This window comes from Myxine glutinosa, chromosome 9 (genome assembly GCF_964187855.1).
Source record: "Myxine glutinosa chromosome 9, kmMyxGlut1.1, whole genome shotgun sequence".
NCBI classification, from domain to species: Eukaryota; Metazoa; Chordata; class Myxini; order Myxiniformes; family Myxinidae; genus Myxine; species Myxine glutinosa.
In genome coordinates, this window is record NC_136269.1 from 16567913 (window position 1) to 16592562 (window position 24650).

Genomic DNA, 24650 nt, shown 5'->3' on the forward strand with positions numbered 1-24650 from the left:
CATCCACTGCTACCACCAAGATGTTTCTTTCGCTACATGGGAAGGATCCAAAGGCCATCGGTGAACCGGCCAACTCTATCGTCTCGGACACCCACGACTGGGTCGACGGCTTAGACGTTTCGTGGCAAGAGGACGTGGCTTTAGGGGTCTACGATTCCTGGCTTGAAATCGATGTACCTGCTGATGCGTGGGATTCTGATAACGATGATCTTAGTTCTCTTCGTCGGGATTGGGATTCTTTTACCCGTGATTTAAGTAGCGTCGGTTCCTTTAAGAGCTATTGCTATTATGCAAGTAGTGAGGAGCGAATGGCAAACAAATATCCAGGATATCCGGGAGAACCACCTTCACCACCACTTACACCACCACCTGCACCACCTGTAGTAAGCAATTTGGGGTCGTTTCAGCTTAAGGCACCCGACACTATGAATACTGACGTTGATGCAGACTATGTTGAGATGGAGATTTGTGACTATGAGGAGATGGAGATTTGTGTTGATGGATGTGCCACCTTTTCTCCCGCAGAGCAATCACACGTACAAGGCTTGATGGCATTGGACGTCGATTGTTTGCCCTCATTCGTGAGGATCGCAACTGCATAAGGAGGGCCCCCTCATCAGGCTGGCGACTGGGTCGCACCTCTGCTCCTCCGAGGGTGGATTCAGAATCTGGCCGGGCGGCAGCTATCTTCTAACCAGGGGTCTTCGTCGCGAATTATGGCTAACAATTTATGCGTTGAATGTTAGACGGCCACAATTAGGGGCCAGTGTCTCTCCCTGAGCATGCGTGACGCATGGGGCGCCTGGCATGCGATATGGGGGGGATGCTGACCCACTGGGGTAATTGTCTTTCCAAAGAGTTGTCTTGTAAAGACAAAAGGGAGGAAATGTCAGCCATTAGGGTTTAAACCCCATGATCAGAATATCTGAAATTATATAATGATGTTTTTCTGTAACCTGATTTGAACTCAGCTGTAGCCGGCTGGTGAACAAAATGCGGTTTCCAGGCTCGAGGAGCTGGCAGCTGGAAAAACATGTGGTTTCTTAGCTCGAGTAAACAAGACCTTGAATGGATGTGCCGAACAAAGATAAGAGCCCACAACCCACGTACAGGGAAAATGCTCATCGCCAAAACGCCTTCCTCCTCAAAGAGAATGATTAATTATATATCTTTGTAGTTTCAGTGTGTCTCCGAAATCAAGGACATAACCAACCTTGGGTGGAATATAATTTAGTAAATATCCTTTGACTATTGTGTATTCAATCATTTAACCTACTGTTATGCTTAAGTGTCAAGAAAGCTATTGAAGCTATTGTGAGAACATGCCCTTTAGCCTTGCTCGGGTCTGATGTGTTTAGATAAAGAGCATGAGAAGGTTACCCTATCTTATTACCCACATCTTTGTATTCCAAGTTTGGCCTTGTGCAGGAAGGGATCATGGTTGGGGGGGTCCTTAAGGCCCAAAGTTTCTTTGTCTCTAGCACACTCTTATCTGATTTTTTGGCTATAAATGAAATGACCGTTGGCCGATTCTTTAGTGAGTGTCTTGGAAATGTCCTGCTGGCTGTCAGGCAGTTCATTTTCTGAACCTTGCTCCGCATGATGCGTTTGCAATCGAATTCATTAAACATTGCTGCTCTGATCCTTGTCTTCTTCCTTCCCTTGGTCTTTGCCCCACACCAGTACCTCAAAGAATACTACAACTCACCAGCAGGTGCTGTCCCGTGAGAGAACCAGATGATCTGAGGCTCGCCTCCAGTCTCATCCAAGAAGCATTCTGCCTGAAGACCCAGCCCTTTTCAGGGCCACCCAATTGTTCCCAAAAGGCACTTTTTTGGGACTTTGAACTTTAACCTTTGGTACTTTAATCTGGGACTTTGAACTTTACAACTTTAAAAGCAAAACGAAAATGTATAAGATATAATAAACTTTAAAAACAAACATTCATTTATTTGTAGATCACTCTACATGAACCCTTTATTTATCAAATAATCTTGAAGAATTACATACATGCATTTCGGTAATCATAGGTTGGACTTTGTCGGTATGATAGTCACTTCTAAAACAGTTTAAGTAATAACGAGAATCCCGTAAAGTTGGATTATTGGGTTTTATTGCCAAATAGGCGTGAACTATTTCAAGATGTATCATTTATGAAGGTTTTTCTAATACAATCGTTTTTATTCTCAAAAAGACTGTTTTGCGTTACCAGAAACAACACGAACTTAAACTTGTGAATATGAATAAACATATTAAAAGTTCGCAACATGCAACTACTGTTTAATTCCCACCCTTCCCCTTGTCCTCCTGGTCCTCATCTGGAAGCGCTTGGTCCTGTCCTTCCAGCAGCGAGGTAATCGGTGGTGGTGGAGTTCGGATGGACTGGATGTTCTCCAGGAAATTGTCCGAGTCACCCAAGTACATGGACATCCCCGGCGACGGGGACGAGGCGGTGGTGAAGGAGATGTGGCGCCCGACAGGCTGCGGCCGCACAGATCCGAAGGAAGGCGGCATGGTACTCCAGATCGTGCTTGATGTCCGCGGTGCATATGGCGGACAGCGAAGAAGACGAAGAAGGGTCCATGGGCTGCAGTGACTGGATCACAGGGTGCTGCTGCTGCTGGACCGGCTGCATTGGCGGCTGCATCACATGAAATTGCTGCTGCTGCTGGACCGGCTGCTGCATCTGCAGAAAAATCAATTTGAAAAGTCACAAAATGTGCATATAATAATTATACTATTTTATTTTCGAGCTTTCGGCAATTACTGCCTTCTTCAGGATGTAAATACACAAAATTAATTATTCGAAATCAAACTATATCAGAATCATGAAAACAAAAACAAAACGTCACAATATCGTCACAGGTGACGTCACATCATAACGTCACAATAGAAATTATTCGTCATCATTCTTACGATGTTGCTATGATGTTTAACAAGCTAGCACAAAATAGAGTATCACCATATATAAAAAATACCAAGATTGGATCAACACGTTACTACGCAATACGTCTCATCATAAAAATATAAATATATAAAAATCCGAAAATACTACCGTATGCCTACCTAATATATTAAATCCTATTATCTAAGATATTCTAGTAATTATATCTGGCCTAAATTATCGGGACAGGTGTCTTGAACTACACTACATATGGGAATGTTTATAATCAATAAATCTACCTGTATAAACGTACTCAAAAAATAGTTTACATACAACACATACATACAAAACAGGTGACACACGAACCTGCTGCTGAATGGATGTGGTACCTGGTGATGAGTTCCAGGGAGTCCCGTTGGAACTGTAACCACACAGACACCCACGTCGTTTTTGGCCCGATCACTCAACGGTGAAGAATCGCTTTAAAATGTTTAAATCATGGTATCCGGATCCGGATCTTCACCAAATTTAAATCAATTCTTCCTTGCCGCACACCCAACCTCTCCACCAGGTTTCGGCCAAATCTGTCCACGACTTTTTCAGACGAGCAACGGTAACCGCCCTGCGGGCGAGACTTCAATTGGGAGGCCCAAATCAAAAGGGGAAATATCAGAAATTGAAGGTTTTTCATTTTAAACGATTCATATAAACATCCGTTAAATCATCTCACACGCAAATCATCAAAATCTAAACAGTATCTCACTATAATTGACCAAATGTCCCACATTCCACACATACACACAATCACGTGTATGGACGTTACATGTGTGTGGATGCTCCGTGCAGGTGGGAGCCCAGAAGCAAACAGGCAATGCAGATACAGCGAATGCTAAAGCATGAAACCAATCGATTCCACATTCCTGCAGCACCTTCAGTCGCACGTCAGACATGGACAGTAAGTTCGTGATGGACTTCCATGAAAAACGTATCCGTTCGCAAACAAACGGGTCCGTGCACGTGAAGAAGCATCGATCGTGGGACCGTCGCGAATCTGCATTTGGCGATCCGCGAAGATCACGTTCAGAAAGCAGAAACCATCACGGTGTCGTCATTCACTTGAACTCGATATCTTTTTTTAATTCCAAACAACATAACTCCAATTAAACACAAAATAAACTTTTAACAACATTGTTAACGTTTCCTTCGTTGTAAAAACGATCAAATGAACAGTGAAAAGGATTTTGAGCCGATAGGTGTTGCGGCCATGGCAAGATCGATGGAGACAGCGATCTGTTATCCGATACACCGCCCAAAGAGCTATGTGGAATTCTCTCAAGTAGAGATGAAATGTCTTTGAACTTTTCCCGAGGTCATTATTTACGTTTAATGATGTTTATATATGAATGATGTTTAACGATGCTCATATTGGTTTTGGGTCGTCCTTTCCGCATATCTCGTGGGATTGTAAGTTGGATAGACAGACGGCCGTGATGGCGGCGAGGGGGATGGAATTCTCTCAAGCAGGGATTCAACGCCCACAACGGTCGATCGAGTCTGTGCAGCGATCGGTGCTGCCGTTTGTGCAGCACCCGGGAAAGCAACATCGTCACAATGAGAAAAAATCCGGTTATGCGAACGCGAATGTCATGCGTGAGTCCAAACTTGAGAATGCTGGAAACGAAAGCTGAAATTGGGGAAACTAAAAAGCCTATTTTACTCTTGGAGATCCCAGGATTACCCACCCAAAATATCTTTGCGATCGGTTCAGCAGTTTTTCTACGGTACCTTCGAACAGACAGATAGACAGACGGACAGACATTTGGTGAATTATAGTAAGATAACGTGTTCACAAACAGACGGTGGTGAAAACATAACTTCGTGCCGGTGGCAGAGGTAATAAAACAATTATTACCTGACGATCGTCGTCGTTTTTCTTCTTATTCTTTTTCTTCCTCGTACAAGACCACATCATGCTTTGCTGGAAGCCACTGATCGTTCCAAATCGTGGTAACGACGTTGAATCCACTTGAATTCAAACACAGGTTCGGAAAAGCATCCACAAAGCACTGAGTCACAATGCAAAGGGGCGGGGCTTCATCTCCATCATCACCCTCATTAACAATGACGTATGGAATAAACTTAAAACTCATGACACATCCTTACATTTTGGTTTTTAAAATATGGATTTGAAAAAAAACAAAGAAAAAACACTTCTTCAGACCACAGATTGAAACATGGATCTTTGTTTGGGTACGTTTGGTGCATCGCGATGAACCCGAACGTTCATTTCCAGCCATGGGGTGGGTGCGTGGCAGGATGGTCTCAAGGTGCCCAACTGACCTTTAAGCTGTACTGTATAGCCTGCGTACGAATACCGACCCAGCTGTAAACTCCCATCCTGGTGTTTCTCAGACATCTTGCCACCACTGTGCTTCCCTTCGAAAAAATCACTCCACGTGCCATTCCTCAATCGTCCTGTGATCCTCCCGATACAGTTGGTGTGACTATCTATATCTTTACATATACATATATATATATACACATACATATATATATAAATACATATATATATATATATACATATATATATATATATACACATATACATATATATACATACATATATACATAATGTTGCGAATATGGAATTTGACCTCCATATCCGCTTGTAAATATTCCCCTATCTTCTCCGATACTCCCCAACTCTCCCCTTACCCCATTCCCTAGTCCCATTGTCTGTAAACAACACCCATTAGAGCCGATCTTCCCCTTCATTCCCCCATTAAATGTCGTGCCCAGGTCCCCCGCACCACACGTAGACAATTATAGGACATCTTGCTAGTTATTCTTAATCTATGTCAGTTAAGGACTTGTTTCCATTAATTATGACTCTTCGTTGCACCAGAATGTGATGATATGGCACCAGTAGGAGTTTAGGACCTTCCCATACCTCCCCGCATCTCTTCCCATCATCTCAAGCTCCAACAACAACCACAACAACAGCGGCTTTGCGTCCTCACTCCGGCTCGGTTGGCCGCCATTGAACATGTGCTCGACGGGGTTACCCAGAAGGGGGCTCCCTGTCGGCCCCTCGTCAAGGGCGGAGCCAGTAACCCCCGCACCCAATGAGAAGCCATGGGCCGATGCCATATGGGGCGGAGCTAACGAGCGAGGGCGTGACTCCCCGCCGGATATACGCGGCCCCGCGCCGGACGTGACGTCAGATGCGCCCCCAGCCTGGAGAGAGAAGTCGCCACCCCTCGAGCGCTGCAAGACCTCCCCGCATCTTTGGACCGGACCGGACCGTACTGGACCCTGCTTTGAGCCAAGAGTGCACCTTGAGCCATCGATACCCGCTGTCCTTTTCATCAACCCCCGTGTGAGTCAGCCTTGTCCCGTTTGTCTGTAATTGTTACAGATACGACTTTGATGGTATGGTGGGCCGAGCGGGATGGCCGCCGTATCCGTACAAGTTACCCGATTGTGCCCGAATGTTGACTAATCGCGCTATGCTGGCTCAATAGGAAAGAGAAGACACCCGGCTGGGTTACAATCACACAATACGACACCAAGGGTTCAGTTCTCAAGACCTCCGGAGGAGATTATATTCGTACGGAAAGGTCAGATTACAGGGGCTAGAGTTATAATCACAGAAAGACAGGCACTTAGACACACTCTTACATTAACCCCGGACAGACTACAGACAAACGGGACAAGGCTGACTCACACGGGGGTTGATGAAAAGGACAGCGGGTATCGATGGCTCAAGGTGCACTCTTGGCTCAAAGCAGGGTCCAGTACGGTCCGGTCCGGTCCAAAGATGCGGGGAGGTCTTGCAGCGCTCGAGGGGTGGCGACTTCTCTCTCCAGGCTGGGGGCGCATCTGACGTCACGTCCGGCGCGGGGCCGCGTATATCCGGCGGGGAGTCACGCCCTCGCTCGTTAGCTCCGCCCCATATGGCATCGGCCCATGGCTTCTCATTGGGTGCGGGGGTTACTGGCTCCGCCCTTGACGAGGGGCCGACAGGGAGCCCCCTTCTGGGTAACCCCGTCGAGCACATGTTCAATGGCGGCCAACCGAGCCGGAGTGAGGACGCAAAGCCGCTGTTGTTGTGGTTGTTGTTGGAGCTTGAGATGATGGGAAGAGATGCGGGGAGGTATGGGAAGGTCCTAAACTCCTACTGGTGCCATATCATCACATTCTGGTGCAACGAAGAGTCATAATTAATGGAAACAAGTCCTTAACTGACATAGATTAAGAATAACTAGCAAGATGTCCTATAATTGTCTACGTGTGGTGCGGGGGACCTGGGCACGACATTTAATGGGGGAATGAAGGGGAAGATCGGCTCTAATGGGTGTTGTTTACAGACAATGGGACTAGGGAATGGGGTAAGGGGAGAGTTGGGGAGTATCGGAGAAGATAGGGGAATATTTACAAGCGGATATGGAGGTCAAATTCCATATTCGCAACATTGCACCCTTCTCTACCCTCGGGGCGTCCCGACCCGATAAATTTTTACCTACTTTAGTGTGGCACGCAATGTAGTTCCCTCTACTATTAACTCTACCCTGAGTGCGACAGTTTTATAGATATTCACAAATGAGTAAATATGTCCCCCTGCGACGTTGCACCCTTCTCCTCTCAGAAACACACCCACAGGATAACCGAATCCGGAAAGAATCCTCAAACTAAACATACAGCCGGTAGGGAGCATTATTTACAAGACTACGCTGATATTTACACTACGATCCAGGACCTGTCTTTGGAGGAACACATGCAGATGTTATGCATAGAGAGAGCGCGCTTGCCAACATCGATACACCAACCCACGAGTGCTCTGTGGCCGACGGCCTTTAATAACGTGCAGAGCACCCTTCCCGAGCATCAAAAGCACCACCCCACCACCAATCGGTGCAGTCACCATTGTTCAATGATTAAAAATAAATGCGACAACCCCTAACCCTGCAGGTGTCTCTTGCTCTTCTTGTGGTGCACTTGGTGTTACTTAAAAGTGGTTCACCTGTATGGCATAGGTGCCACGTTGACCCATAGGTCCATCCCCGGGTGGTGCTTGGCCGCAAACGAACTGCGGTCCATCGTGGGTGGCCACAAACATTGCGGTCCATATGGTGTATCGATCCCGGCAGCAAGCAGCGAAAGTGCAGGCCCACAACTGCGTCGCCAGCACCTCTCTCTCCTCTCTCTCTACCCCAAAGCCAGATCCTCGGAGGTGGGAGACAAAAACAAGACAAGTGAGCAAGGTGGTAAGGGCGCAAAAGTGCACGCAATGCAAGGTGATGCACACTGGGGGCACATGGGAACCAGGTGAGACAGGTACGTTCCTACCGTACGCCCCCCCCACCAGGTAACCTACATGGCCCCTCCCTTACCCCTTACTGTATCAACAAAACACAACACTACCCATAAACATCTACTTTACAAATCAACAAACATCCCTACTGTCTTCCCCGTTCCTCCCATATACCAAATTCGTCTTCTCTCCCTCCTAACCAATCAAATTTGCCATTTTCAACTCAACATCAAAATTTGCCATCACCAATTCATCATCAGTCCCTCCTAGGGAGGGAGAGATGGAATCACCCCAATGTCTCATCCACGTCGTGATGCGTCTCACAAATCCAACAGCAATTCTCATTTCTGCAACACAAAACAAAGAAAACACAGGTGTGGAGTCATCATCATCACCACAGGTAAGTGGCTGCGTATGGTGCGACAGGTTCATCAATCCTAACTATCTCCTAAATGACTTTAACAACTTTACACTACCCGGGGTCTTTCTCCGGCCAAACCATTGGCCCTCTTACACTATGGGTTCTAAAAACCAATTCCCATTGGCCAAACTGTGGTGCTCTTCAATTTGGGGTCTCACTCCCCCGATTCATCTCCCGGTGCCCTCGCACAATTTCTGGGCTGCGGCGTGTACCTCTCCCAGTGGGTCTACCCACCTGCACACCTCCACCACTGCAGTTGCCTCCGAGCTTACCTGCTCCTTGCCCTAACCTAACTACCTGGGGAAGGCCCTCTGGCACTCTCCCCACTCGGTGCCCTCTCTGGCACTGGGCTACCCGGGTCCATCCTCCGGATCCTCGGGCCCCATCCACAACTCTACCGGCTCCCAGAGCCCACCTGCGGCCTCACCTGGCCGACATCCTCACAGTGGTGGAGTGCCCAACCAACTACACACACTAATAGGCTACACGCCCAGCCATTTCCACAACACTAATGCACCCATTCACAACACCATTCTGCAACCGCACCACAAATGCCAATATCCAACCACAATTTACCTGCACCCTCTACCTAACACTTACACTACCCGCCCCGGGTATCCGTGATGGGGGTCCACTCTTCCCCCATCCACACCTTCGCACCATGCACACCACTCCGTACCACTTACTCCAACTTTCTCCACACACCTGTACTTGCACACCTGTGCTCTCACACCTGGTGCCACCGGCACCCTTCTCTCCCCAAGCGCATTCGCGCTGATCCACAACACTCACTACTCATACACTGCTCCACACACCTGTCCAGTTGCACACCTGTGCAATCACACCTGTTCAATTCTCACACACACAGCATCATCTCAGCTAACTACTCCCTTCTGAAACTTGCGCTTCCCAGTCGTCCCTTTAAACTATTGCGCTCCCACGTCATTATCACACACACTAAACTACCTGCGTCCCCACTACAGGTATCAGTCACTAGCTAACCTTAACGTTACCTAATGTCAATCTCTAGGGCCCTATACATTATCCTAACCCACCCGGGCTAGTTTTCACTGCCATACACCCCATAAACTATTGCTCCTTTGCCCCCCCTCACATGGGAAAGGATGGTGGATTTGCCATCCCACCACATCGGGGGTCTCTTACTACCAATTTTGCACATCAAATTTCAACAAATCAAAAATTTGGCCAATCACTGCCCATCATCTGCCAATCACTACTGCCAATCCTTTGCCAATCATCAAATTTTGTTTTTCTCTAATTTTGGGGCCAAAACACTAACCTCATCACCCAGTCGACTCACTAATACCTCTCGGTGCGCCAATCCCTGTCCAAAGCCCGGCTTCGTAAAGCCAAGCAATGGATGCTGGTTGTTTTGTGCCAGCGGCTGGATGCATCCGGCATTCGGTGCAGGGAAGGAGGTTTACCCGGGCCGAGATCCCACGCACCATCTCGGCGTGGAGCCATCCAATGTCCCGATCTCGACCTGCCGGCACGTCTCAACAAAAAGTGGTCGCCATGACGACCCTTTCTATCGGGCTGCCCGCTCCGCCTAGTGGAGCACGGACGCGGCCGTTCAAAGCGAGGCCCAGCACGCACCGAGGGCCCGATTCGGCTATAAGTCGTTCTCAACTCTACCCCATCTAACGTCGATGCTTCACCTGGACGCTTACATCCCGCAGCCCGTTCCTTGCTCACACATCCAGCCGTGCCCATGCTCCTCGTACCGTTCCTTACACACCCAGGCACACCCATTCCACTCACAGCCTTGGTCACACACCTGACCACCGAACACTTTGGCACACATTCGTTGGTAGCACACCTCACCAAAACACCTCTTCGCGCCCCCTCCTCTGTCACCTCCTCTGTGACAATCACAGGTGTGCTCTCATTCGCACACCCAACCACGTGCCTCACTACCAATTCCAGCGTGCATTCCCACTCACGCTCTACCATTCCAGGTGTGCATCCTTCCATCCCAGGTGTATATCCTCGCTCACCTGTCACAACTAACTCACGCTCCATGTCACTCTCACTACTTTCACCTCCATTCCTGACAGAGCACTCACCCTTACTCTTGACAGCGCACTCTTTCCCCATGCACCTGTCCGTCACACACCTTTCTCGCGCACACTCCTGCGCACACTCTCCCGTCACACCCTCTGTAACACTCCCCACAGGTGGACACTCTTCCTTACTTCTGACAGCGCACTCTTTCCTCATGCACCTGTCCGTCACACACCTTTCTCGCGCACACTCCTGCGCACACTCTCCCGTCACACCCTCTGTAACACTCACCACACCACGCTTCCATGTGCTCCCTCGCACACGCGCTACGACCGACTCACTCTCGCCAGCACACTCACTCCTTGGCACGCACTTTTTCCTCACACACCCCAGAGTCGGACTTTCTTGCACACCTCCATTTTCGCACACCAGACCTGTCGCACACTTCACCAGTGGCCTCTCACGAACACCCGGGTCTATCTCGACCCCCAAGCCTCTTAAATCACCTGGCGCATCATACGCACGACCATATTGGTCACCACTTACACCGGGTCCTCTTCCTCTTCGCTTCTCCTCCATCACCTGCGAATCCCTCATCCGGTTAATGAGCACATCATCACGATCCAAACACAGACTTTGGACCAATTCTTTTATCTCCTCTTTTATCTCTTTCTTATCCCCTCTCCGTCGCTTCTTAATTTCGCTCATCCCTTCTTCCACTTCTTCTAATTTGTGCTTCACCTCTTTTATTCCCCGGTACGTCTCCTCAAGCTCATCCTCTAAGGCTACCTTGACCGTTTCCATGTGCGTCCTCACCTGCCGGTCCTTCGTCTCCATAACCTCTATCACCTCGTCCAACCTCGTTGTCAGTCCCTCACGTACCATCTGACATTCCCTCTTCGTCGCTACCAAGTCATCTTTTAGTTCTTTCTGTGTCGCCTTTAAACCTCCTAATACCGCAGTGTTCCTTTGAACCTGCTCCACTAACTCCGTCTGTCCCACCGTCAGCTGCTCCACCTCCTGCGTCAGGTCCTCTATGCCCCCTTGTAACTTTACAGTCGCCTTTCTCACCTCCTTCTCCATGTGCTCCCTACAGTGCCTCACCTCCTCGCGCACTCCTCCGACCTCCTCACTCACTCCTCTTCTGATCTGCTCTCCCATCACTTGCATCTCCTGCCCAGATGCCACCCTCATCTGCTCCATTTCCTCCCTGTGAGCATCCAGTTTGGTTTCTACCCCCATTCTGACCCCCTCTATCTGCTGCTCCATTTGTTTAACTTCCCTTTCCGCTTGGTCCCTCATGTCCCTCAATTTGCCTTCCATACTGTTTTCTAACCCCTCTAACCCTTTTTGCATCCCTTCCATTTGATTCTCTTGAGCGGCCATTCTGTTTTCTACCCCCGTTAACCCATGTTTCACCTCTTTTATCCCGTTGTCTAACCCCTCAAAATTATTGTCTAACTTCCCAATTTTCTTGTCTAACTCCTCAAAATTATTGTCTAACTTCTCACCGGTACCCCTCGCTTCGTCCCTCATTACCCCCAATTGCTCACTCCGAGCCCTCGCTTCGTCCCTCATTACCCCCATTTGGTTTTCCAATCGCTCACCCTGAGCATCCATCCGGTTTCCCAACCGCTCATTATCAGCCCTCGTTTCCTCCCTCATTTTCTCGCTATTCTGGGCCATAAGGGCCTTCATTTGTATGAAAAAAAGGCCCCAATCCATCGGGGGCGCTGCCACGGTCGCTGGCGCGGTGATCAGCGAGGCGCCATTTTGCGCGCCCGCTTCTTCGTGCGTGACGGCGCTATTTTGCGAACCTGCCGCCCTCACTGCTTCGCTCTCCTCCTGTCCCTCATTTTGGTCCTGGATCGACCCTACCTCACTCTCCCCTACCGGACCCCAGCCGTCTTGATCCGCCATAGCGCGACTTGCAAAATTCGAGTTTCGTAAAACAAAACAAATTTCGGCCGCTCCAAATTTTGACCAAATTTTTTTTTTTCCTCTATTCGTTTTTTTTTTTTCCTTCAAAATTTGGTCGGGCCTCGAATCTCACTCCCGACACCAATTGTTACAGATACGACTTTGATGGTATGGTGGGCCGAGCGGGATGGCCGCCGTATCCGTACAAGTTACCCGATTGTGCCCGAATGTTGACTAATCGCGCTATGCTGGCTCAATAGGAAAGAGAAGACACCCGGCTGGGTTACAATCACACAATACGACACCAAGGGTTCAGTTCTCAAGACCTCCGGAGGAGATTATATTCGTACGGAAAGGTCAGATTACAGGGGCTAGAGTTATAATCACAGAAAGACAGGCACTTAGACACACTCTTACATTAACCCCGGACAGACTACAGACAAACGGGACAAGGCTGACTCACACGGGGGTTGATGAAAAGGACAGCGGGTATCGATGGCTCAAGGTGCACTCTTGGCTCAAAGCAGGGTCCAGTACGGTCCGGTCCGGTCCAAAGATGCGGGGAGGTCTTGCAGCGCTCGAGGGGTGGCGACTTCTCTCTCCAGGCTGGGGGCGCATCTGACGTCACGTCCGGCGCGGGGCCGCGTATATCCGGCGGGGAGTCACGCCCTCGCTCGTTAGCTCCGCCCCATATGGCATCGGCCCATGGCTTCTCATTGGGTGCGGGGGTTACTGGCTCCGCCCTTGACGAGGGGCCGACAGGGAGCCCCCTTCTGGGTAACCCCGTCGAGCACATGTTCAATGGCGGCCAACCGAGCCGGAGTGAGGACGCAAAGCCGCTGTTGTTGTGGTTGTTGTTGGAGCTTGAGATGATGGGAAGAGATGCGGGGAGGTATGGGAAGGTCCTAAACTCCTACTGGTGCCATATCATCACATTCTGGTGCAACGAAGAGTCATAATTAATGGAAACAAGTCCTTAACTGACATAGATTAAGAATAACTAGCAAGATGTCCTATAATTGTCTACGTGTGGTGCGGGGGACCTGGGCACGACATTTAATGGGGGAATGAAGGGGAAGATCGGCTCTAATGGGTGTTGTTTACAGACAATGGGACTAGGGAATGGGGTAAGGGGAGAGTTGGGGAGTATCGGAGAAGATAGGGGAATATTTACAAGCGGATATGGAGGTCAAATTCCATATTCGCAACAATATATATATATATATACATACATATATACATATATATATATATATATATATATACATACATATATACATATATATATATATATACATACATATATATATATATATACATACATATATACATATATATATATATATACATACATATATACATATATATATATATACATACATATATATACATACATATATACATATATATATATATATACATACATATATATATATATATACATACATATATACATATATATATATATATACATACATATATATATATATATACATACATATATACATATATATATATATATACATACATATATACATATATATATATATACATACATATATACATATATATATATACATACATATATACATATATATATATATATACATATATATATACATATATACATATATACATATATATATACATATATACATATATACATATATATATATATATATATATATATATATACATATATATATATACATATATATGTCTATCTGTGCAGTGTCTGTCTTGTGTTGTCTTGTGTTTTCTTGTCTTGTGTCGTCACTGAACAACTCCCTCAAACTTTTGTGAAATCGTACTATTCCAACTTGACCCACGGCGGGAGTATGCGCTCTACTGAGTGGCGTTTCAGTTATTATTATTCTACCCTCTGGAGTCCACTATTATAATTATTATTATGTATCACATCGAATCCAGGAGGCGGTCATTGCGCGGTAAATTTGAATGCGGTCAGCCGATAAAATCGGCTTGTAGACATTTTGGTGCATGCGTGAAGCCGGTAGAATCGGCTTGTCGACTCCAGAGAGTTAATTTTCCACATCACACTTGTACCTGCTGTTTGGTGCAGGCTTATGAATCGATGCTTTGCAGCAAAGGGATGCCAATGAGATTCATACAGCTGCATGAATAAGTAAATGTATTTTATTTGCCAGATGCAGGGCACCCCTTTATATGAATTTTTCTAGAGCATTACTTGGTTCCTCCTCAGAACACAAGGGTAGTACGGCATGCACACGAGATTTTTTGAATTTCCCTGCTTTTCCATTGTTCGACATTTTCTATAAGTTATGGAAAGTCCCTTCTTTTTTCTCCTTTGCCACATGGCACATCCCATATATAGGGGCCTTTTCTCTGCTCGTTGTTGTGCTTTGTGTGAATGATTGTGATGGATCCCTGTTTCGTTTCCTGGCTTATGGCGTCGTGTCTGCCCGTGAGATTTGCCGTACTTTGGTTTTTACTCGCCACCAAGTTGAAAATTTCGAACTGTAAGTACCCGCCATGTTTTTTCGTTGAGCCTCACGCGGCCCCGGTGTGCGCCTCAACAAGACAGTTCTCGCCCCACCTCTCGCCCCATCGCTTGCCCCACCTCTGCACGCACCACTGCACGCACCACTGCATGTACCGAGCTCGACTATCCGCTCTAACCCCTCTATCCCGAGGCCTATTCGCTACACTCGGCAAAAACTTTTGTCTTTAAACAACACCACTCGATTGACTCCTGGACTCGTGTCAGGCCTCAGAGAACTTGAAATCGGCATTGGTCTCCCGAGAAAACGCACCAGGCGAGGCGGGAGGAGAAAGCATAGAAAAATACCGATTGTGATTTCTCTTCGCGGCCAGCCATGGCCCGACCCACATTTTAATAATTCCTGCGAAAATCAACTTCAATAACCTCATCTATCCCTGTAGAACATACACAGCACCAAAACAACACACCGTTCTGACCTGTATCTCGCCTTATTCAACGCTCAGTCTGTAAGTAGTCCTGACAAGTGAACCAAAATTACCTCTTTTATTCAAGATAACGATATCGACGTGCTTTTTCTGACCGAAACCTGGCTCCGACCCAGTGGCGACGAATCGAGATGTGCTGATCTCACCCCACTTGGATACACCCTGCAGTCATTTCCTCGCTCCTCCAGGGGTGGGGGCGTGGCTGTTATTTACAGAGACTACTTCTCTCCCTTTGTCTCCTTCACCACGACTTTTTCGTTCGACCATTCATCCTACGAGCTAGCCCATGTCACCTTCACTCTGTCAGAAAACACTCTTCATTTCTTCTGCCTCTACCGACCTCCACCTAACCGGAAAAACAAGCTTACTGACTATGTTCATGACCCAACTTCCTAATCTGCTCGACCACTGCAATACTCTTCCTGGTTTCGTCTTGATTCTTGGAGATTTCAACGTCCACTACGACCAACCACAACATCCTCTCACTTCAAAGATCATTGACCTCCTTTCTACGTTTAGTCTGTCTCAATCTGTCTCCCAACCTACACACGTTAAAGGACACATCCTGGATTGGTTAGTGCACAGATGCGATGATCAGTTGGTGCAGTCCACATCAGTGACCTGTGCTATCACCTCGGACCATTTCTGTGTCACCAGCCACCTGAGTATTGCTATTCCTCGTCTTCAGCCCACCTTCATCACTGCCCGCAACATTCGTGCCATCGACCGTTCCGCCTTTAAAGAGGACCTTCACACCCATCTCTCTGGCCGTTCCTACGTCACTGCAGAAGACCTCGACTGTTGCCAGCGCACAGCGTTGAACTGTCATGCTCCAGCGACACGGCGCGTCGTTCCCAGATGCAGGAGTACTCCGTGGTTCAGCGCAGTCAGCGACGAAGTCAGGGCTGCCAAAAAGGAACGACGACGTGCCGAGAGACGGTGGCTGAAGAATGGCCTCACAGTCCATAAACAGTTGAATAACATAGCTAAAAGACGCGTCATAAAAATCATTCTGAAAGCAAAAACGTCATATATTTGATCGTATTACTAGGAGCTCCTCCTGCAAGCAACTGTTCAGCATTACCAACCGCCTGTTTGCAACCAAAAATAAATCCGTTCTTCCCACTGTATTTCCTCAAAACGAACTACCCCAACGCTTCCTGCATTTCTTTCACAATAAAATTCAGTCAATAAGAAACAATCTTGACAAGCAGTCACTCCTTTCCTTCAATGATGCTGAACACTGCTTTCACGGACGACCTCTTAGTTCGTTTACTCCTGTTACTGAGGAAATTGTCAAATGTACAATCCTCAAGTCAAACACAAAAACATGCGATCTTGACCCCCTTCCCACCGATTTGTTTATTGAGTGTTTGGACACCCATTTATTACTGCAGTTATCAATGATTCTCTGACTACTGGTTCATTTCCACTTCTCTTTAAACAAGCTCTTGTTAAACCACTTCTTAAAAAGACCACCCTTGACCTTAACGACATGAAAAATTACCGTCCTATCTCCAACCTGTCTTTCCTGTCAAAGATCACAGAAAGAATTGTGCTATCACAGATGAATGACCATCTAGTTTCAAATAATCTTTTCAATTCTAGCCAGTCAGCATATAGACCAGGCCATAGCACCGAGACCGCTCTCCTAAGAATAACCAATGATCTTCTGACCTATCTCTTGACTGTGGTAAGGTTTCCGTTCTTGCTCTTTTGGACTTGTCTGCCGCCTTTGACACGATTGACCATAGTGTCTTAATTCGTCGTCTTGAAATCACATTTGGTATAACTGGTACTTCCCTTTCTTGGCTGATGTCCTATCTTACTGATAGAGTGCAAACAGTTGTTGTCAATGGCCAGAAATCAGCCCCTTCTCCGCTTTCCTTTGGCGTTCCCCAGGGCTCAGTCCTGGGACCTATTCTCTTTCTTTTGTACACTCAGCCTCTATTTGATCTTGTTTCCAGACATTCAGTTGATCACCACGCCTTTGCGGACGATGATCAGCTGTACAAAGGAAGCACGATTCAACAAATCGTGCCCACTGTTGAAGTGTGAGAAGGCTGTTTTACCGACGTGAAGGCATGGATGACCCAAAACAAACCAGCTGAACGATGCTAAAACAGAGTCTATGATTGTAAGATCGCACAGATGTCCTCCACAATGTTCACTTCCTACCACTATTCATGTTGGTGAAACCGATGTAAACTTTGTTTCGTCGGCCAAGAACCTTGGTGTGGTTTTCGACTGTAACATGACATTTTCCAAGCAAGTACTTCAAACTTGCAAATCAGCATACTTTCAGCTGCGAAAGATCGCATCCATTCGCCACTTTCTTACTCCTCAGCTGCTCTAACTCTGGTCTGTGCCCTTGTCCTCTCAAGGCTAAACTATTGTAATTCTTTGTATGCTGGCTGCCCTCAGTTTCTCTTGGATAAGTTACAAAAGGTTCAAAACTCTGCCGCCCGTCTTGTCTGTAAGGCGAAGAAGTCTGACCATGTTACTCCGCTTCTTGAATCTTTACACTGGCTGCCTGTCTCTGCTCGTGTGCAATACAAAATTTGCACATTATGTTATAAATCATTGTGTGGAGCGGGACCTCACTATCTCTCCGATTTGCTCACTCTATGAACCTCGGCGACGGCTTCGTTCAAGCGACGACTATGACCTGAGCCGCCGCGCACCAGCACCAAGTCGTTTGGCGAGAAATCCTTTTCCTTTTCCTTTGCTGCACCTCTGCTCTGGAATGACTTGCCTTCCTCTGTTCGACATGTTGACACTCTTCCTGCCTTTAAAACCTCCCTCAAAACCTGTTTCACAAGTCTTTCAAAGTCGAAGTCCTGTTTTCCCTTTGGTTTGAGGTGGGACAGAGATCGAGAGTATGTCTGTGTACATGTGCGGGGGAGGGAGGGGAGGAGGAGGGGGAGTACACATCTGTGGGTTTTTAATGGGGAGGGAGAGGAATAGGGCAAGAGTGAAGGTGTGTCTGTGTGTGTGTGTGTGTGTGTGTGCGTTCGCATGATAATGTAAAGCGCCATGAGGGTAGTTTACTCTGCTTGATGGGGCTATATAAGACTCCTTTATTATTATTATTGTTATTATTATTTCTCTCTCCCATCGGTTCAGCTGCAGTTCGGACTGCGCATTAAATGGTTGTGGTACTGGGGTTAGAGGGTGGGGTTGATGGATTTTGGGGAATAAGTGATTTTTCAACAAAACTGAAATACAACAAGAACGGCACTCGGGAGGGCGCATACCTCCGCCAAGGTGAAGTTTCCATTTCATATCCCACTGATATGAGGGAGCTGAACCAAAACGTAATCGGCTTGTTTATGTCACCGACCCAACTCATTCACCACATTTTGTCATAATCCGTCCACTACATTTTAAATATAATGCTACATATACATATACATATACGCTGTGAGACCGGTGTTTGTCGGCACGGACAGTACAATACTTTATAGACGTATCCACATTCTAATTGTACATACTTTATAGACGTATTTACATTCTAATTGTACATACTTTACAGACGTATTCACATTCTAATTGTACATAATTTATAGACGTATTCACATTCTAATTGTACATACTGTTACGGTTTTTAGAACCGGCACTTGCAAATAATAATCCATTGTAAATAATTACCTGGAAATATTTCCATCTTCTAGAGGTTAAAGGTCGCACCCTAATTAGCCCATATACAACACGTAGGGCACCATAGGAACTCTAGTTATTTCATTAGCATTTTTTTTTTTTTTTTTTTGGATACTGAATCGAGGCTCGTGAAAGAGCTAACATTTATTTCACAAACAAATCAACCAGACAAACAAAATATATAAAAAGAGGGAGCGGAAGACAAGATGGGGAGAGAAGGGGAAGCACACAACCACAACATTTGAGAGCAGGGAGAAGTGTGGGAGGGAGAGGGCTTGGGGGGAGGAGGCATGGGAGGGGGGGGGGAGAGGTATAAAACACAAGGGGACCGAAATTAGCAGGGGTAGAAAAGATCAAGGTTTTGGATGGGGGAGGATAAGAGATGGTGGTGAACAGCTGTTTTAAAGACCTGGAGGATGGAGTGGGATTGAAGAGAGTGAGGGAGTTTGTTCCAGAGGCGGGAGAAAAGAGGAATGAAGGAGTGAAGGTGAGCAGAACGTCTTGATTTTGGCAGTTTAACCATAAGAGGGTTGCAGGCAGATCTTGTGCGACCTGTAGGAATATTTGGGGGACAGAGCCCAGAGAGAGCTGGGGGGGCAAGGCCAGAGAGGAGTCGGTAGAAGACGGAAAGACCACCAACCTGCCTGCGGTGAGTGAGTGAAAGGCCCTCAGAGATAGCTTCATCGCGGGAGATTCCAATGATTCTGAAAGCTTTGGTTTCAACAGCGTGAAGCCGAGCTAGGTGTGAGGCAGGAGCACCGGCCCATAGGGGAGAACAGTATTCCATTGAGCTGCGGATGAAAGCCTTGTATGTAGTGAGGAGCTCAGGTGTGCCGAGGAAGGACTTCGCACGACGGAGGATGCCCAGTCGGCAACTGGCTTTGGAGGCCAGCTTGGAAATGTGGTTTTCCCAAGAAAGATCATGGCAGATAGTGAGACCCAAAAGCTTGAGCGACAGAACTTCTTGGAGAGGATTGTTGAGAAAGTAGATGGGAGGGTTGTCCAGTCGATCTTTTCGGAGAGACATAGTAAGAGTGTGAGATTTGTCAGGATTGAAAGACATGTTCCACTTGTTTGACCAGTCTGTGATTTTGTCCAAGTCTTCAGAGAGTGAGGAGGCTGCAGACTGCCGATCTGAGGGAAGAGGAATGGAGCGGCAGAGAGTGGAGTCATCAGCAAAGAGATAGAGAGGATTTTCAAGAGAGTCAGAGAGATCATTGATGAAGACCAGAAAAAGCACAGGGCCCAGAACACTGCCTTGGGGAACTCCAGCCTGAACAGGAAGAGGAGATGAGAGAACCCCATTCAGGGCCACACGTTGACGAAGACGAGAGAGGAAGTCAGCCAGCCATGCGTGGAGATTTCCATGGATACCAAAGGAGGAGAGTTTGGTGAGCAGAGCGGGGTGCCAGCCCGTATCGAAGGCACGTGATATGTCGAGGGAGACAGCTCTAATTTCCTGTTTGGCATTGAGGACCTCCATCCATTGTTGAGAAAGCAGAAGCAGCATGTCCAGAGTAGAGTGACCTGGTCTGAAACCAAATTGATGCTCAGAGATCAAGCCATTGGAGAAGAGGAAAGATTTCATATCCGAAGCAATGATGGATTCCATGACTTTGCTGATAATTGGGAGAAGGCTGATTGGTCTGTAGTTGCTAGGATCTGTTTTTGCACCTTTTTTGTGCAAAGCAGTGATGTTGGCTGATTTCCAAGCAGATGGCAGTTTACCTTGAGCAAAAGAGAGGGTGAAGAGAACAGAGAGAGGGTGAGATAGAGCGGCAGAGCAGGATTTTAGGACCCGTGGGCTGATGCCGTCGGGTCCAGTTGCAGAATCAGAGTCGAGGGTTGACAGAAACTTTTCCACCTTGTCAGGAGGAAAGGACACGGAGTCCAGGAGCAGCTGGGTGCGACTGGGTATGGTGGGTACAGAGAGGGATGGGTTTGGGACACAAGATTTAGAGGCAAACGCAGAGTTGAGGCATTCAGCTTTTTCACGTGCGGAGTCAGCTGTGTAGCCGTTTGAGGTAAGGGAGGGGATGGAGGGGGAACAAACACCAGAAACGGATTTGACCAGACGCCACCAGGATTTGGAAGAGGGAGACAGATAAGAGAGTTCGGTCTTGAGAACGGAGAGATATTGCTTCCTGGCTCTCCTGAGGGTGGACACACACTTGTTTCGGGCTTTGTGAAAGGAAATGAGATTTCCTTCCGTTGGATTTGCTTTCCAGGAGACGAAGGCAAGTTGTTTCTGGGCAACAGCCTCACCACAAGATTCTGTGTACCATGGACGGGAGGAAGGGTATGACAACTGAAGACGAGATGGGATAAATCTGTGCATGAGGGAGAGCATTTTACTTTGGAAGAATTCCCAGGATGTGTTGATGTCACAGGTGGTAGAGATGGGAGACCAGTCCAGATGATTGATGGCTGCTTGAAGACCATGCCAGTTGGCCTGAGTGAAATGCCAGACTCGTCGACGCTGAGCAGGCTCCCTGAGAATGGTCAGAGAGATGTCCACTTTAACAAGGACATGACCAGATGATCCGATTGGTGCAGAAGAAGAGCAGCAGACATTTTCAGGGAAGTTAGTCATAACCAAGTCCAGAAGAGAAGATGCTCCGTTGACTGAGATCCGGGTCGGGAAATTGACAGATTGTGTCAGTCCCAGTGAGTCACAGAAGTCCTTTGCTGAGGAGCCATGGCTGGTGAGAGAGGTACCCACACCCAGCCAACTGGCATGATGACAGTTGAAATCACCACATATGAGGAAGAGAGGGTTGGGATGAGTAGATAGAAGTTGGTCCATATTTTCAGACAGCGAGATGCAGATGGAGTCATCACTGTTTGGTGGACGGTACAACACACATATGAACAAGAGGTGGGAGCGAAGGGGAAGCCGTAGCCAGAGGTATTCCTGGGGGTGAGGTGGAGAGAGTACAGTGCAGGGCGAGTGAGGAAGAGAGTTTTTGATAAAGATAGCAACCCCACCTCCAGGACGAGACTCATGTCTATCATACCGGAGGAGGGAGTAACCCGGGAGAGATACTAAGGAATCAGAGACATCATGAAGGAGGAAAGTTTCTGTTAAGCAGATCACGTCTGGTTTGACAGAAGCAACCTGTATGGAGAGATCAGTTAAGTTTGAACGAAGGCCCTGGATGTTTGAGGTCCATACCGTTAATGAAGAGGAAAGGGGAGCATCGGATACAGAACAGGGGGGAGGAGGGGCAGGGTAAGATGTGGAAGAGGTGGAAGAGGTAGGGAGAGCTGTTGAAGGTGTGGCAGAGATTTCAGAATAGCTCGGAGAAAGGGAAGGATGCGGCGGACAAAAGGTTTGATGGTGATTGTGTGAGGCACAATGAGGTGTTATTTGAGGAGGGGGAAGAGCGAAGCAGAAGGTTGGGGGAGATGGAGGTGAGAGTTGGAAGGGGGAAGAAGCGGGGAGGACGCTTTGAGGAGGGGGAGTGGGAGGGGGGAAATTGAGAAGAAATGAGGGTGGGGAGATTTGAAGGGGAGGGGAGAGGGGGGAGTTTGGGAGGGAAGGGACAAGGGGAGGGATTTGAAAGGGATGGGATATGGGGGAGATTTGGAGGGGAGGGGTGAGGGAGGAGTCTAGGAGGGGAGGGGCGAGTGGGAGTCTTGGAGGGGAGGGGTGAGGGGGTAGTTTCGGAAGGAGGAGGCAAGGGGGGAGATTTGAAAGTGATGGATGATGGGGAGGATTAGGAGGGGAGGGGAAAGGGGGAAGATTTGAAAGGGATGGGTGATGGGGAAGATTTGGAGGGGAGGGGTTATGGGGAAGATTTGGAGGGGAGGGGTGAGATTTGATTTTAGAAAGTGTACGATTAATGGTGTACTTTAAGAAAGTGTACTTCTCCTGATCTCCCTGTCATTGTCCCTACATTTCATGTCCCAAACCTCAGAAACCGATCTCCACTTCGGGCTGTACCCTGCCCATATGCAGTTGCAATTGTCATGGTTCTCTTTTGAGGCAATGTTTTAATAGCCAGATGCCCTTCCTGACGCCAACCCTCTTAGTCGCCTCTTACGACACGCAGGGATACGGCGTACCTATTCTTATCCAGGGTACACACTGGGAAACGTTTAAAACATGGAAATTCTGGGGGGGGGGGGGGGGGGGGCGGCTTCAGCATCACGGCTGCGGTTTAAACATATTTAAATAATATTGAAACAAAACCATGAAAAACAATGTGGGAAAAGTCTCCAAGTGAGAACGTGGATTTGAGAAAGCAGGAGCAGAGGTGAAAGAAAAAGGATATACAGGGGGCGGGGCACAAGTCGAGACGAGGAGGCCGCACGAGAGACCAGGCCGCACTAGGCGCACAAGGCACGAACAAAGAACGACTAATTACATACAAATTTGCAACAACCACAAAACCAAAACCAAACAGAAACACACAACTACACATAAAGAACAAAATACCCAGCGGAAATTTGACAAAGCAACGAACGGGAAACACTCACACCCCGATGCCGTGGAGAGACCGAAGCAAGCCCCGTCGCTCGCGGGACCGGAAGTCAGAACGATTCTGACTTCACACCATTTATTAGACATCCGATAGACGTAAATGAACACTCGGTTTACTCTGCACACGTTGAACATTACAAGCAGTGAATTTCACCTCATGCGCCTTGTATTTATTGTGATGAAAAATAAAACCGCTTCTGTACACCACCCTTGAGGTTCAGTTTGCAAGCCACCATCTACAATTCCAATGTAAGAGACATAATTACTCTTCTTTTCGGTCTTCGGAGACCTTAGGGTCTTTTGGGTTATTTGGGTCCTCGGTCTTTTGGGTCTTCTGGGTCATTTGAGTCTTTTGGGTCCTCTGGATTTTGGAGTCCATGGGTATTTTCGGCCCTCTGGGTCGTTTGGGTATTTTAGGGTATTTGGGATATTTTGGGTCATCGGGGTAATTTGGGTATTTGGGGTCCACTGGGACCTCTGGGTCTTTTTGGTGTTTTGGGGTCTTTTTGGTGTTTTGGATTGCTTGGGTCTATGGAGTCATTAAGGGTCTTTGGGGTATTTTGGGTCTTTGGGGACTTTTTGGTCTTTGGGGTCTTTTGTATCTTCAGGGTATTTTGTGTAATTAAGGGTCTTTGGAGCATTTTGGGTCTTTGGGGCGTTTTGGGTCTTCAGGGTATTTTGTTTTTTTTTTGTAGTATTTTGGGTCTTTAAGGGTGTTGGGGTATTTTGGATCTTTGAGGTATTTGGGGTCTTTTAAGTCATCTGGTTATTTAAGGGTCTTTGGGATCTTTTGGATCTTCAGGGTATTTTGGGTCTTCAGGGTATTTTGGGTCTCTGTGGTGTTTTGTAATTGTAATTTTTGTAACATTGTAATTTTTAGGTCTTTAGTCTTTATGGGTATTTGGGGTCTTTATAGGGTCTTTGGTTTTTTTTGGTTCTTTGTGGTGTTTTGGGTCACATGAAGTGTACGGGT

At 47.4% G+C, this 24650-nt stretch overlaps 1 protein-coding gene across 1 annotated transcript; it reads right to left on the reverse strand.

The window, feature by feature from the left end:
• Positions 1–1954: 1954 nt before the first annotated feature.
• Positions 1955–23723, reverse strand: LOC144893589 (uncharacterized). Its single transcript, XM_078784125.1, has 5 exons — positions 23674–23723; positions 4797–4909; positions 3408–3518; positions 3251–3305; positions 1955–2686 (listed from the first exon to the last, which is right to left on the reverse strand). The coding sequence occupies exons 2-5, from the start codon at positions 4854–4856 to the stop codon at positions 2274–2276; spliced, it is 639 nt and encodes a 212-aa protein (XP_078640251.1). The 5' UTR covers positions 4857–4909; positions 23674–23723; the 3' UTR covers positions 1955–2273.
• Between the last annotated feature and the right edge of the window lie 927 nt (positions 23724–24650).

What these genes read in the sequence shown, in the direction of transcription:
- LOC144893589 (XM_078784125.1), bottom strand. Translation starts at nt 4,856, where the DNA reads ATGATGTGGTCTTGTACGAGGAAGAAAAAGAATAAGAAGAAAAACGAC. An exon ending in AAAACGACGACGATCGTCAG is followed by an intron (nt 3,519 to 4,796) that starts GTAATAATTGTT and finishes TCCCAATTGAAG; the next exon opens with TCTCGCCCGCAGGGCGGTTA. An exon ending in CCACATCCATTCAGCAGCAG is followed by an intron (nt 2,687 to 3,250) that starts GTTCGTGTGTCA and finishes ATTTTTCTGCAG; the next exon opens with ATGCAGCAGCCGGTCCAGCA.